The sequence below is a fragment of the Dipodomys spectabilis genome, unplaced genomic scaffold (assembly GCF_019054845.1).
Source record: "Dipodomys spectabilis isolate Male_0828 unplaced genomic scaffold, ASM1905484v1 ptg000054l, whole genome shotgun sequence".
NCBI lineage: Eukaryota > Metazoa > Chordata > Mammalia > Rodentia > Heteromyidae > Dipodomys > Dipodomys spectabilis.
The window spans coordinates 32707466-32723471 of NW_024870731.1; the positions used below are offsets into that span (position 1 = coordinate 32707466).

At 42.8% G+C, this 16006-nt stretch overlaps 1 protein-coding gene across 1 annotated transcript in view; it reads left to right on the top strand.

Annotated features, from left to right (window-relative positions):
* The first annotated feature begins 2092 nt into the window (after positions 1-2092).
* Positions 2093-16006, top strand: part of Ppp4r2 (protein phosphatase 4 regulatory subunit 2) — a 47734-nt gene continuing 33820 nt past the window's right edge. Inside the window, exons 1-2 of the mRNA XM_042679756.1 lie at positions 2093-2340; positions 3313-3394. Of these exons, the coding sequence (XP_042535690.1) occupies positions 2307-2340; positions 3313-3394 (116 nt within the window). The 5' untranslated portion in view covers positions 2093-2306. The remainder of the gene's footprint in view (positions 2341-3312; positions 3395-16006) is intronic.

Sequence of the window (16006 nt, forward strand, 5' to 3'; positions counted from 1 at the left end):
CTTCTTCCCTTCCTTCCTTTTTTCCTCCTTCCCTTCCTCCCTCCCTCCCTTCCTTCTTCCCTTCTTTCCTCCTACCCTCCCTTTCTCCCTCCCTCCTTTCTTTCTTCCTCTCTCCCTTTCTTTCTTTGTTGGTTGTAGGGCTTGAACTTAGGGCCTGAGCACTGTTCCGGAGCTCTTTTGCTCAAGGCTACTACTCTACTACTGAGCCACAGTACCTTCGGTTTTCTGGAGGTGGAGTGGAGATAAAAGTCTTATGGACTTTCCTGCCTGGACTGGCTTCAAACCGCAATCCTCAGATCTCAGCCTCCTGAGTAGCCAGGATGACAGGCATGAGCCACCAGTGCCTGGCATGGATTTTTCTTTTTTTTTTTTTTGTCGGTCGTGGGGCCTGAACTTTGGGCCTGGGCACTGTCCCTCAGCTCTTCAGCTCAAGGCTAACGCTCTACCACTTGAGCCATAGCACCACTTCCGGCTTTTTTCTGCTTATGTGGTGCTGAGGAATCGAACCCAGGGACTCATGCATGCAAGGCAAGCACTCTACCACTGAGCCACCTTCCCAGCCCATGGCATGGATTTTTCTTTACCCAAGCTATACATACAGAAGCTACCAGCCTGTGTGGCTGTGCAGCCCTTGACAGGGGTCAGAGAGAGATTGAGGAAGTGTGTGTGTGTGTGTGTGTGTAAATATATATATTTGAGTATATATATACTCATATATATATATATATATGTGGCTGTGCAGCCCTTGACAGGGGTCGGAGAGCGATTGAGGAAGTGTGTGTGTGTGTGTGTGTGTGTGTGTGTATATATATATATAAATATATATATATATATATTTGAGAAACTCAGCGGCTGAATTTGACATTTTACTGAACTTTAAGTTAGATTTAAATACCTGCCTATGGCTGGGGCAGCTGACTTATACAGTAGTATAGCTCTTACAAATAAGAAACTTGCCCGAACAGCCCTGAGGGTAGCAGACAGGCTAGGTTAAGCTTTGCTTTGGAGGCAGTAGGCTGCATTAGATCACAGGGATCCACCGCAACCGAAACCTAGAGCACAGTCAATGTGGCCAAGAGTGTGATGACGTCACCATCATCGCGCCTCTCCCTGCAAGGCAATTAGTCTTCGAGCCGGACGCCTTGCACACTGAGAGTCTAGAACACATGGGAGACCTGTTTCTCAGAGGGCAACACTTGCTGGAATGATTTTGGACGTGGAGGTTTTGTTTTTGCTTACATACATCACCTAGATAAAAGGCAGCACCTCCCCCGCTCCCTTTTCCTTTTGCCAGTCGTGGGGATTGAACTCAGGACCTGGGCGCTGTTCCCGGGCTTCTCCGTGCTCAAGGCTAGCCACAGCGCCACTTCCGGTTTTTATTTTTGGGTGATTTATTGGAGGTGAGAGTCTCCCGGGCTTTCTGCGCAGGCGGGCTTCGAACCGCGGTCCTCCGTTCGCAGCCTCCCGAGGGGTTTAGGATGACAGGCGTAGGCCACGGGCCTGGCGTCTTCCTCGGTCAAGGCTTGTTTCTGTGAACCCCATTTGATCGATGCAAAAAGCGGGGCTGTCAGAGTAGGTAAGCAGTGCAAGGTCACCCGGGGAGAAAGTCGCCGAGGGGGGCTGTGACGCCGGGCCGACCCCGCAGCTCGCGGCCGGCGTCGCGGCGCCGCCCGGCAGTGGAGCGGAGGGGGCGGCTGCGCCGGCGGGCGGCGGTCTTTAAAGGAGCGCGGTCACGTGACGGGCGCGCGTCTGTTTACGGGGCTGGGTCCCAGCGGCCTCGTGGCTCAGACGGGCCGAACGAGGCTCGGAGCGGCGAGGCTTAGCCCGGCAGGTGACGCGGGAGGGCCGCGCCCCGAGAGCGCAGGCAGGTGGAGGGCTTCCCGGGGGTGGGGCGCGGATGGGCGGGGCGAGACGGGGGTGGGGCAGCACCCGCACAGCGCGGCAGCGGGAGGGGCGGGGCCTCGCTTCACGCGGCACGCCCCCACCCCACCCCCGCGGCGCACGCGCACGCGCGCTCGCGCGCGCGCTCGCGACGGGCACGAGGACGCCGGCGGAGAGCGTGCGCGCGGTGACGTGCCGGGCGCCATGTTGGAGGGCTGGTGGTAGCCGCTCGGGGAGGTGCTCGCTCTCTCGGTCTCGCTCTCTCGCTCGCTTCCCCCGGCTCCCTTCGGTGCCCCCCCCGGTCGCCTGCGTGCCGGAGTGTGTGCGAGGGAGGGGGGAGGGCGTCGGGGGGGTGGGGGGAGGCGCTCCGGTCCTCAGGAGGCCCGCGGAGGGAGGCGGAGGCTGCGAGGGGACTCCGGGACGCCATGGACGTCGAGAGGCTGCAGGAGGCGCTGAAAGGTGGGGGGAGCCGCCTCACTCTCGGCGCCTCGGGATCTCCCACCCCCACCCCCCCGTCCCTTGCCGGCCGCGTCTCCCCGGGCCTCCGGGCCGAGCGACTCGCCAGGCCCGGGCCCTGCGGGGCGCGCTCCCCGCCCATCCCCCTCCGCGTCCCCGGGGGCGGGAGCCCCGCGGCCGCTACCCCCCCCCCCCCCCGGCCCGGGCTTTGTGTGGGCCGGCGGCGTCTGGCGGGGGAGGGGAGCGGGGCCGTCCGCGCGGGGCCCGGCCCCGTCCCCGAGAGGGTGGGGGTGGGGAAGGGGACCCTGCCCCCCCCCCCCCCGCCGGCCGGTCCGTGCGCCCCTCGGCACCGGCCCACGCGCCAGGCAGTGGGGTACTGGGAAAAAAAGTAACGAGTGGGAGACGCGGGGTTGGCAGAGCAACTTTGAAGTTGTCGCGGAACGCCTTTGCCAGGCGTCCGGACGCCGCCCCCGCTCCCAGGTGGTCGCCGTCCGAGCAACAGGCTGACGGTGGCCCTCAAACTTGGGACGAGCGGGGCTTCAGCTTGTGTTGAAACCTCCACACCTAGAATCCTTTTTAGGGGGGAGAGGTGGCTGCCTGAGGTAACTGGTGTTCCTTAGGGGAAGAGAAGGAGGATTTGTTGTGGAAGTCCCCAATAGATAAGCGTTTTGTGGAAGGTGGGAATCCGGGGGAGTTATATCGTAATTAGGTACATCTGAAGCTGGTGTTCCCCTCGGCCATACTTAGAGAATCACTGTGTTTGCACGGAGGGTTTTAGAGTTGGGTGCCCCCTTTAGGAGGGTTCCAGTTGTCTCGGAGGAAGACTTGGGGGGGGGGTGTTGAGGGTTTGTTGTGGGTATTTGATTGGGGGGCTGATTTCTAAAATTGCCTGTGTATATGGGGAAGGACTGGGAAGTGGAGTTTGTTTCTAGAAGGCCTTTGAGAAATACTGATAACCTATTTCTTCTTTTCTAGATTTTGAGAAGAGGGGGAAAAAGGAAGTCTGTCCTGTCCTGGATCAGTTTCTTTGTCATGTAGCCAAGACTGGGGAAACCATGTAAGTTGAAAATAGCATTGATGTTGCAAATCTACAACCTATCATTCAGAATGATGGAGAGAACAAGTGTATTTTAGAAAAATAATCTGCCTAAATTGAGAAGACATCATTGAAAGGATTTAATAATATATAATTCTGCATGCTCTTCACTGAACTAAAAAAATTACTTTAAAGTTTTCTATGTATCTCTATCTCTGCTTTGGTTTACCTGGAGAACTTTTGCTAGAGAAAAGAATGCTTATTCCAGTATGACCCATTTTGGCCATTGCATATGATCATATTTCCAGAATTTTGTGGCTTTGGTTTTGTTTCAGAGACTTCTGATGTTGGTTTTTCTCATATTGTCTTGTATTCAACCTCTGTTGTCCTATTTGTCTATTTGTATATGCAGATGTTTGAAGTGTGACTTCTTTTTACTGTTTGGAGGAGTCAGGGGTGATCATCTGACAGATACTAGATGGCAAAGTTTTGACTGTCCTGTAAACTTTTTAGATTAACTAACTTATTACATATGCTCAACATTTTGGTAGATTTGTATTCAGATGTTCCTAATCTGAAACTTTAAAGTTGGGTTATTTTGAAAGGGAAAATTCTTGTTTATTCTGTAGTTTGTATGGTAGAAGTTACTTTCGGACTTCGGCTATATTAATCTGTGAAAGATAGTATAATTCTCCCAGTCTTATTTAGATTGTAGTCTTGGGGCAGATTTGAGGTGGTGAATAGGAAAAGTTTGGGTTTAGTGTTATATTGGCCTTCTACTTAAGTGTGTAACCTTCAGCAAGTGATGTGTAATTTCTGTCTTTATTAACAAGTGTTTATTTCTCAAAGATTTGCTTTGGGTTATGGTCTAGCCTTTTTAGGAAGAAAAACTTCAGGTGCTGCAATGAAGTATAAAACCAGCTGAACTTCCTCAGTGATTCCTTTAAATACCCCAGTCAAAATGACTATAGTGTGTTTAATACTAATATTTCTATTAACTATATTTTAAAATTGATCCTTTTAGTGAAAAAAATCATTTTTAACTCTGTTACAATCTTTATAGAACATGTTGGTTAAAAAAATTTTTTTTTGGTTGGTTTGAACTTGAAAGGTCTTGCCACACTGTTGCTGAGACCTGTCTGTAGCCCTTTTTTGAGCGGTTATTTTTGAGATCTTCCTCTCTGGACCTCAATCCATCTATTTCAGCAGGGATTACAGGTTCATACCACATCTCCCAGCTTCTAGAGTATAATGAAATCCTGCAGACTTTTCTTTCTCACCTGGCCTCCAATCCCTGATCCCCCTGTTCTCAGCCTCCCAAATAGATACAGGTGGAAGCCAGTGACACCTGTACCTGGCTGCATTTTGATTTTTAAAAATTAATGGACTATAGCTCAGTGGTAGAATACTTGCTAAGGCTCCATGTCAGTTCCCAAGACTGCAGGAAAAACAAAACTATTAGTCATGGTATTTTATGCCTGTAACCTACTTGTAAGCTACTTGGAAGACAAAGGGTATAGAATCTCTGGTTTGAGGCTAGCTTAGGCAAAGGTATCTATGGAACCCTGTTTAAAAAAAAAACAACAAAAAAAGGACTGAGGGCATAACTCAAGTGATAGAGCCTTTAAGATAGATCTTGGGGTCGATACCCATTATGGTAAAAAAAAAATATTATTTTTGGGTGCAAAGTCAATGATTCATATTTATATGGATTACCCTAAAAAATATAGGTGCCATCTTTCAAAAATAGATTGAAGCTCAGCGCCAGTGACTCACGCCTGTAATCTTAGCTACTCAGGGAGCTGAGATGGGAGGATCAAGGTTCAAAGCCAGCCCAGGCAGGAAAGTCCATGAAACTCTTATCTCCAATAAACCACCAGAAAATCGGAAGTGCTGCTGTGGCTCAAGTGGTAAGAGCACTTGCCTTGAGCTGAAGAGCTGAGGGACAGTGCCCAGGCCCAGAGTTCAAGCCCTGCTACCAACAACAAAAAATTGAGCCCTAGAATAAAATACTTAGATTGCCACCCTTCCTTTATTGTTGATTGCTCCTGTAACTTCTGTGTAATACCAGAGGAGAAGCATTTATTTAGAAACTTTATGATCTATAGGATTATCTGTAGGATAAATACTTAAAACCTCTTATTCTGTTTATCGGGTCTGTCAAAATGCCTACTCTTTTTGATAAAATACATTGCCTATAAAAGTATTAGTAGTTGAAAGTTTCTAAAAAAAAGCCTTTTAGTATCCTGTCACACTGGATCACCAAGTTGTTGGGGAAATTAATCTGAATTTTTCAGTTATTTTGTCCTGATAGAGGACTTTGAAACTCTGCATGCCTACAACTACATTCAGGCATTTGTATTATTTAGGTATTTTGTAATGTAACAGTTGGTGCTTTTAGATTTCTTTATTCTTTTTTTTTGTTGTTGCTCATGGGGCTTGAATTCTGGGCCTGGGCACTGTCCCTCAGCTCTTCAGCTCAAGACTAGCGCTCTACCACTTGAGCCACAGCACCACTTCTAGCTTTTTCTGCTTATGTGGTGCTGAGGAATAGAACCCAGCGCCTTAGGTATGCAAGGCAAACACTACCACTAAGCCATATTCCCAACCCAAACTTAGCCTCCTTTTTAAGAAAAATCTCCCCTCTTCTGTGTGTGTTGATATTGGGACTTGAACTCAGCCCTTTTCACTTAAAATCGCTCTATCATTTGAGGCATACCTCTACTTCTGTTTTTTTTTTTTTGCTGGTTAATTGGAGATATTTATCTCCAGTTTGTCTGCCCAGGCTAGCTTTGGTTGAATTGTGATCCTCAGATCTCAGTTTCCTGAGTAGTTAGGATTACAGGTATGAGCCACCAGCGCTGAGCTAAAAGTTTTCCTTTTTTTGTTTTTAAATTTTTTATTGTGATTAAGTGATTACATAAATTTCACAGTATTGTGAGATAGTAATACTTAAAGTCACAAACACATTCTAACCTTCACGAGGCAAATTGTCATTATCGTGGTCTATAGTTTGTGAATTCTATGAACTTTGACAATACAGCTGTTTCTTCCACATTGGATGATATGTGCATTTCTTTCCTTTTGCTTAGTGTTAGCTGTTCCCTCTTTCTCTCTCATTCCTCCCTCCCATTGCTGCTCTTGAGTTGCTTAGTTCGTTTTCATCAATGTCCAGTGCAGCTGATGTATGTTTTCCCCCGTTTCCCTCTAATTCTGTGTCCTCCTATTTTCCCTCAGATATGTGCATATATACTAAATATGTGATCAACAGTATGGGGTCATTTAGTAATGACAAAACAAGGGAAGTGGAGGTCCTTTGTTTCTCCAGTCCTGTTTACTTTGTCGTATGTCCTTACATTTTGTATTTAACATCCACATTTCAGGGAGACCATGTGCCTTTTGTCTCTTTGCTCTTGGCTTACCTCACTCAAAATGATTTTTTTCTAGTTCCATCCATTTCCCTGCAAATGCTATTATTTTGTCCTAGATTTCTAATGGCTGCATAATATTCCATTGTATATAGGTACCACAATTTTTGGATCTATTCATCTGTAGTGGGGCATCTGGGTGGTTTCCATCTTTTTTTTTTTTTTTTTTGTGGTGCTTGGAATAGAACCCTAGGCTTTTGTGAAGCTGGTAGCCTCTGAGTTATACTTGCTGCCCAAATAATGGTTTGGTTTATTTTACTTTTTTTTATTCCTTTGGTGCTGAGAATTGAACACCAGGCCTTGATTGTGGTAGGCAAGCATATTCTACCATTGAGCTCCATCAGCAGCCTGATTTCTTTGTATCACTCTGATCATACCCTAATAATAATTACTGCCATTCCTAGGGCTTGAACTTTTTTGCTATAGGTTTTCTTGGTTTTGACTAGTACTCTGCCACTTGAGTCACATCTCCAGTCCAGCTAGTTAATTGGAGATGGAGTCTTGAGGACTTTTCTACCCAGGCTGGTTTTGAACCAAGATCCTCTGGATCTCAGCCTCCTGATAACTAAAATTACAGGTGTGAGCAGTCAGCACCTAGTTCATAAATGTTATCTTTTGAGGCTGAAATTTTGTTGTCTGTTTTACATTTATAGCTAAAATGACGCTTTTCTAGTGTGTAAAGTTTCTAATAGAAAAATGAAACTTTGAAGAAAAGCTACTCAGATCTCTTTGTTTTTGTGTGGGTAGGTTGTAAAGATAAGACTTACATAGTTTCTGGCCATTTTCAATGAATGATAGCTAGAAGGTGTTAACAGTGGTACTTGACACTTTGTTTATGGATGAAAGTCTGACAGTACAGGATATTTTTCTTTCAAAAAACTAATGATATCACCCTTGAAATTTTTAGCTTGAGGACGATTTGGAATTCAAAGTATAGACATTATTATTGAGGAAGGGGTTATAGGAAAATAAAGAGTTTTGAACTATTTTTCTTCCTAGTCTTCTAAAGTTCTCCACAGACATCAAATGTAGGAAAGATGTCAGGACATTGAGCACTAAATTGTTAGGAGTAGAGGTAGTACATAGGTGTGTAACTAAATCACCAAATTAATGGTTTGTTTCTACTTTTTTTTTTGGGGGGGGGGGGGGGGAGTCCTGGGGCTTGAACTCAGGACCTGGGCACTGTCCCTGAGCCTCTGTGCTCAAGGCTAGTGCTCTACCACTTGAGCCACAGCGCCACTTCTGGCCTTTTCTTTGTATATGGTACTACTTCCGGCCTTTTCTTTGTATGTGGTACTGAGGAATTGAACCTAGGGCTACGTGCATGCAAGGCAAGAACTCTACCACTAAGCCACATTTCCAGTTTTTTAAAACTTTTTTTAACATGACTTCTCAATGGAACAGTTTCTAACAATGCTAAATATATAGTATGTGCTAAACAGAACCACAGTGGGGTTCAGTCATGAATTTAAACATTTGGATGGCTTTCAACCATGATCAAAGATATACTTGATGATGCATGCAAGGCAAGCACCCTACCACTGAGCCACCTTCCCAGCCCAACCATCAAGTCAAATTTTAAGTAACTTTCTCCTTTTTGTGAGATGTGATATTTTAAGACGAGAGTAAGGTGTTAGAGATGCTTCTTGTTAGTGAGGTGGTTCTTTCTAGCCTAATATACTTATTGAGATTTGTAATTCAGAATCAAGGATATAGAGCTGCTGGTTTTTCTGTTTTGTTTTTGCTTTCTTCCAGTGCTAGAGATCAAACCCAGAGCCTCATACTTGGTACAGAAGTGCTTTACTAACCAGCTCCATCACTAGCCCAGAATTTTTGTTGTTGTTTTTTGTCGGTCGTGGGGCTTGATCTCTGGGCCTGGGCGCTATCCCTGAACTCAAGGCTACCATTCTACCACTTGAGCCACAGAGCCACTTCTGGTTTTCTTGTGGTTAATTGGAGATGAGTCTCATGGACTTTCCTGCCTGGGCTGGCTTTGAACCATGGTCCTCAGATCTCAGCCTCCTGAGTAGCTAGGTTTACTGGCATGTTGCCCAGCTTGAGTTTTTAATTAACTCCTGCCTAAACAAAAGTTCTGGTTTTTGGGTACAAAATTTTGTTACCAGGATATTCCATAATTTTGCACATAACATTGCATAATTCCATAACATTGCACATTAGGAAGTCTTTCTGCTACTGAGTTTAGTAAGAATCTTAATTTTTTAAAAACTTAAGTGTGCCTAGTTTTAAGAGTGGTTTTAACCAGGTGCTGGTGGCTCACACCTGTAATCCGAGCTACTCAGGAGGGAGTTGGGATTTGAGAGTCATGGTGAAGCCAGCCAGTGCAAGAAAGTCCATGAGACTCATGTCCAATAAACTACTCAGAAAAAGCTGAAGTGGCGCTGTGGCCCAGATGGTAGAGTGCTAACCTTGAGCACAAGGAAGCTTGATGACAGTGCCTAAAACCTGAGTTCAAGCTCCAAGACCAGCAAAAGAAAAAGTTTTACCTAACCATATTTCTATTATAACGTCTTTTTTTTTTTTTTAATGCCATTTGTAGGGCTTGAACCCAGGGCTTGGATGCTGTCTCTGAGCTTTTTAGCTTAAGATAGTGCTATACCACTTAAGCCACAGCTCCATTTCTGGCTTTTTTGGGTAATTAGTTGGAGGTAGAGTTTCATGGACTTTCTTGCCCAGGCTGGTTTTGAACCTTGATTCTTAGATCTCTACCTCCTAAGTATCTAGGATTGCAGGTATGAGCTACTGGAGCCTAGCTGATATAATTCCTTTTGAGATGCCTTTTAGACTTTAGGTTAGCTATATCTGGTAGTCAACATCAGTCCTACGCTATTGTTTATCTGAAGCTCATCCTTTTGTAGATTATTTTTATTTTTCGTGGTACTGAAGGTGAAACTCAGAACTTCATGAAAGGTAGGCAAGTGTTCTACTACTGAGCCACATCCCATAGTAGATGATTGAGAACAGGGTCCTGGAATCCTCCCCCCCCCCCCCCCCCCCCCCCCAATGAATTGCAGCTTTGTAACCCACTTTGGCCTCCTGCCTTAATCTCCAGAATGCTAGAATTACAAGGTTTTGCCACTCAACCTTCTGATGGTAGTCAAAAAAAATTTATCTTATAAATTACCCAGAGGATTTTTTTTTCCTGTGCAATTATTTTTCTAGGTTAGGCCTTAAGGGGCATTTTAAATAACGTTGGGGCTGAGAGCTGGTGATTTACATCTGTAATGCTAGCTACTCAGGAGATGAGATCTGGAGGGTTGCAGTTTGAAGCCAGGCCTGTGTAGAGACAATTTTTTTTTTTTTTTGATTGGGTGGATGGGTTGAAGTTGTCCAAGGGCTTGATCTCAGAGTCTAGAGCTTTCTGTTTAAGGCTCACACTCACCATTTGATCTAAAGCTCCACTTGGCAGCTTTTAGGTGGTTGATTGGCGATGAGAGTGTCATCTGCTCAGGCTGGCTTTGAACTGTATCCTCAGATCTCAGCCTCCTGAGTAGCCCCTCAGATTCCTAGCTGACTCTAACTTGTTTTTTGGGTTGGTCATGGGGCTTGAACTGGGCCCTGTCCCTGAGCTTTTATAGTCAAGACTAGTGTTGTATCACTTGAGCCACAGCTCTACTTCTGGTTTTCTTGGTTACTTGGGAGATAAGAATCTCATGGTCTTTCTTGCCTGGGCTGGCCTTGGACCTTGATCCTCAGATCTCAGGCTCTTCAGTAGCTAGGGTTATAGGGGTGAGCCATCAGTGCCTAGCTCTGTAATATTTAAATACAGATATTTCATAAAAAATTTTTTTCTTTAGGTTTCATGAAAGTCAGTAGTTTTTTATTATTATTTTTCAGACTCCTTGTGTCTGCATGTTGAATTTTTTTAATATATCTTCAGGATGTTTTGAAGTGTTGATTCCTTTTAAAAATTTCAATTATTGCTAGGCATGGTGACTCCCACCTATAATTTTAGATATTCTGTAGGCTGAGATTAGGATGGTCAAGGTTCAAGCCCAGCCCAGGCAAAAAATGTGTGAGATCCCATCATAAAAATAACAAAAAGACTGAGTTCAGTGGCTAAGCATGACATCATAGCTGTGCTGCAAGTGTAAATAGAAGGATTGTGGTCCAGGCCATTACTTGGCAAAAATTGATACCCATTTGAAAGCTCTTAAGTTCAAACCCCAGTTCTACCAAAAAGGGAAGAAAAGAAAAATTAGCAGTATTTAGATATATTGACATATAGTATACAGCGTTTGTTGAAATTGGAAATGTTTAGTTAACTAAGTTTGGATAACTGCATTTATGAAGCCATTGCTACAATCAAGATTGTGGACACAGGTATTGTATTTACTTCCAGAACTCTCCTTAGCCTGTTCTGTAATTTTCCCCAAGGCAACTTTTTATCACATTAGGTTAGTTTGAATATCTTTTGCATTTTGTATAAATGGTATCATACAGTATATGTTTTGGCTTCTTTTAGCTTACATAATTATTTTGAGATTGGTACCTGTGTGTGTTCACAAATCTTTTTTATTTCTGTGTAGTATTCTTGTAGGGATATACCACAGTTTTTGTACATTCACCAGTTGGGTGGACATTTGGATTATTTCTACTTTTTTCTATTACATAAAAGTTTTTGTAAGAGTACCACATTTTTTTTCTGTGAGTAATTAGGGATTGTATGGTTGGATTATATGCAGGGTATCTGTGTAACTTTTTTTTTTTTTTTAATCCTGGGGTTTGAACTCCAGGCCTGGGTGCTGTCCCTGAGCCTCTTTGTGCTCAAGGTTAGCTTCTGTACCACTTGAGCCACAGAGCTACTTACAGCTTTTTTGAGTAGTTTTTTGGAGATACAAGTCTCACTGGGATTTTTCTGCCTAAGCTGGCTTTGAACTGCAGTCTCAGATCACAGCCTCCTGAGTAGCTAGGATTACAGGTGTGAACTACTGCTACCTGGCTTATGTGTAACTTTTTACAAAGGAAAAACTTTTCCACTGTGATTTTTCCACAGTTAGTTTGCATACCAACCATTGTGTGAGTTCAACTTCTCCATGTCTTTTCTACATTTATTTTTACTCCTGTTAGGGCTCAAAGCAAAAGGACCTTGTCCTATTTTTTTCTCCTTAGCTGTTTAGCTAATTTGCATTTGCATGGCATTTATTTGCCATCATGTTTCCTTTGTAATGTAATCTTTGCTCACTTTGAATTGTTTGAAAAGTTTGGACAGGCTTCATGTATTTCACATTTAAGTCCTTTATCTGACTTGCTTTGCACTTAATCTCTTCTGTTTTGGGCTTTTATTTTGCTCATTTGTTCTTAACATAGTTTCTAGTTTAGTTTTTATTTTGGAAGTAAATGAAAGTTTTATTTTTTATTTCTCATTGTTACCCGAATTGTTACATGTTTGAGTAATTTTTCTCACTTGTCTTTTAGATAATGTGATACAGTTTGGTCTGTTTGAGCAAATTTTTCTGGTGTGACTTTTGTTTCTGTGGGGGAGTTAGTATTCTTTTTCTTATAGTAACTTCCCATTGGGTTTGACCTTGATATTCTTACATATTTTTATGTGAAATTAGTTTTTCTCACTTGTCTTTTAGATAGTGTGATTTGAACAAACTTTGCTGGTGTGACTTTTGTTTCTGTGGGGGAGTTAGTATTCTTTTTCTTATAATAACTTCCTATTGGGTTTGAACTTGATATGCTTACATATTTTTATGTGAAATTAGTTTTTATGAACTTTGAGGAGGAGGAATGGTTCAAAGTAGTTTTTTAGCAATACAGACTCACTGTTTTTGTGATGAGTTTAAGGACATGCCAACTTTTATACTGAAATTTTAGGATCTTCTGCTTTTAATTGTTCTTGTTTTCCCTCTACCTGATCTATATTTCTTCTCATTGTAGGATTGGTTTCTGGTTAGGAGCTGTGTTGGATCACATTTTAGAGCTCAGAGTGAGCACATAGTCTTTTGTCCTTTTAGATCTTTTCTGCACTAACAATTAGAGAGGGCAGACTCCATCTCCTTTAAGTATTACTACTAAAATTGGTTTGCCATGATTTCTAGTGAATTACCTGTTGGCTCTGTTGTGATTCTCCTCATGGAAGCCCTTCAAGTGTGTGTGTGTCTGTGTGTCTGTGTTTGCACCCGCACCATTTTCTCTTGCAGATTCTGATGATGTTATTAGGACTTTCAGCTTTTCTTCAACCACTTCTTGGGATTCGTTGGAATACCTTGTCAGCTAATTTTGTTAATATTGTCCCTCAATTTTTGGTTTTGCTGTCTAATGTGACATGGTGTTTTGAGAGATGAAGAACTAAAGCACTACTATCATCCTTTCAGCTTCTTCATTTATAAAATGGGGATAATAAATAATAGTACCTCAGATAGTGGGCAAATAGTACATAGAAAATTGCTTTCTAGTGTTAGGGATTCTTTCCAGGGCCTCATGGTAGAAATACTCTTATCACTGAGCTGTATATATATCTCCAGCCTGGTGATTGCTATTGTGGGTTTGCTTTTTTCCTTCTGATCTAGATTCCTTGGATTCAAGTATCCTGAATATCAGTAAGAAAATAAAAGGTGACTTAAAAGTGCCTATCGACCTGGGCTTCAGTAGCCCACTCCTGTAATCCTAGCTACTCAAGAGGCTGAGATCTGAGTATTCTGGTTCAAAGTCTGGCTGAACAGACAAATCCAAGAAATTCTTTCCTCCTACCAATAATCTGGAAATGGTGTTGTGGCTCACAGTGGTATGTCCAGGCCCTAAATTCAAGCCCAGGACTGGGATCTCGCCCCTCCAGGACAAGTGCTTATCAATAGCTAACATCTGCATTATAATAGAAAGAAAATCTTTAAGCCTATGAGCCTGTTAGTCTAACATAGTATTTAAGCATTGAAAATCATTCCTAAAATGCAAGCCACATTCTACCTTTATAATTTTGTACATTCTTATAAAATTGGTGTAAGAATTTAATCCTCTTATTAGGTTATCTCTTTTTTTTTTTTCTTTCCTTTTTTTTGTGTGTGGTGGCAGTACTGGGGGCTTTCTGCTTGCTAAGAAGGCACTCTACTGTTTGAGCCGTGTCTGTAGCCCTTTTTGAGATAGGATCTCACTTTTTGCCCAAGCCAGCCTGTACTGCATTTCTCCTGTTGATGCTTTCTTCTGTAGCTGGGACAAGTGTGCATACAACCATATGCAGCTTTTCCTGTGGAGATGGTATCTCAAGGAATTTTTTTTCTTGGCTAGCATCAAACTATGATCCTCCCAATCTCAGTCACCCCAGTAGCTAGGATTATAGGTGTGAGCCACCATGCCTTGCTTCTTCCTTTCTTTTTTTTCTTTGGTGCTGGTCCTGGAGCATGAACTTGGCCTAGGCCCCGTCCATGAGCTTGTTTCGCTCAAGGCTAGTGCTGTACCCCTAAAACACTGCTCTACTGTTTTTTTTTTTTTTTTTTAAGTGATTGGCTTAATTGGAGATAACAGTCACATGGGCTGGTTTTGAACCATGATCCTTGGATCTCAGCCTGTTGAATAGCTAGGATTTTAGGTGTGAACCACTAGTGCCTTTTTTTTTTTAATGATATACTACAGCTAGAGGAAAAGTTTGTTTTATTCTTTCCCCAGGATAGCTAGGATAATCACTGTTAATTTTTCTCCATTAATGTCGAGGTCAGTAAGACTTGAAACTGTTGATTGATAGTCCTGGAGCTTGAACTCAGAACTTGTTCCTAAGCTTTGTACTCAAAGCTAGTACTCTACCACTTGACCACAGCTCCACCTCTGGCTTTTTGGTGGTTAATTGGAGACAAGAGTCTCACAGACTTTCCTGCTTGGCTGGCTTTGATCTTTGAACCTTATGATACGTAAGAGTCTCCTGTTTATGTAAGATTGCAGGTATGAGCCAAGGTTCTCTCATGTACTGTTATGTGGGTACATGGGGAAAATATAGTAGATTTTCAGTAAAGAAGTTGACTAGATGCCCATTTGTTTGTAAATACCCCCAAAATTGTAGCAGTTAAGGTGTGAATGAGAAGAAATGTGTGGTTTTTTTTTTCACTACCTGCTGTAAATTACATGGGTTTACAGGTAGACTGCACCTGAGTGATAAGTGCAGTGGGAGCTAGGCATGTCAATTAAAAAAAATTATTGTAAAGGTGATTATAGAAGGGTACAGTTAAATAAGTCATGGAATGAGGATATTTCTTTTTGAACAGTTCCACCTGCCAACTTTGCTTTATGACTAGTGATCTTTTTCTAGTCTTCAGTCTCCTGAGCGCTCAACTGATGCTTGTGATATTCATTCCAAAGTTTTACCAGTATTTGGCTAGTTTGCTGATTTTGAGTTAATACATGGTAGAAAGGTAATGTCATACTTTGTAAAGGAGTGTGTCTTGTCCTTAACATTTCCAGTGACATCAAAGCCTAAAAACTTTTAGTAGATCTATTTTGTGTTTGTGTATGTATATGTACATATGCATTGTATATGTGTATATACATATACATGTACATACATGAATGTATGCATGCAGGTCTTGAACTCAGGGCCTGGGTACTGTCCCTGAGCTGCTTTGGCTCAAGGCTCAAACTCTACCACATGAGCCACAGATCCACTTCTGCCTTTTTAGGTATTTCATTGGAGATAGACTCTTACAGACTTTCCTGTCCAAGCTGGCTTCAAACTGTGATCATCAGATCTCAGTGTCCTGAGTAGCTTGTGTTTTAGACATGAGCCACTGGAGCCTGGCTGTAAATATAATCTTTATAGAGGGTGATTTTGACACATATATCTGATGGGATTGATGCATGTATTTGAGTTGAAAGTGCATGAAACAGTTTTTAATATTCTTTGTCTTGGATTTGTTATCCTCATCAGGGGAAAATAGTATTCTCGCAATATTGGGGGGTAAGTGGTAATATTTTCATTTATAAGTGATGAAACCAAATAAAGTATATACTATTTGAAATTTGATATGTTAATTTTGCCCCTCTTTCTGAGAGGCAAGCTTTATCAAGTGTTTCCATTAAAAATTTTGCATACAAAAGGCCTGGGCGCAGTCCCTGAGCTGCTTTGGCTCAAGGCTCACACTCTGCCTTGTGAGCCACAGATCCACTTCTGCCTTTTAGGTTGTTTACCAAAAAACAATTGTTTTATGATGGTTGTATTTTAAGTATGTTGTTAGTGGTAACTTCCAGGGTAACTTTT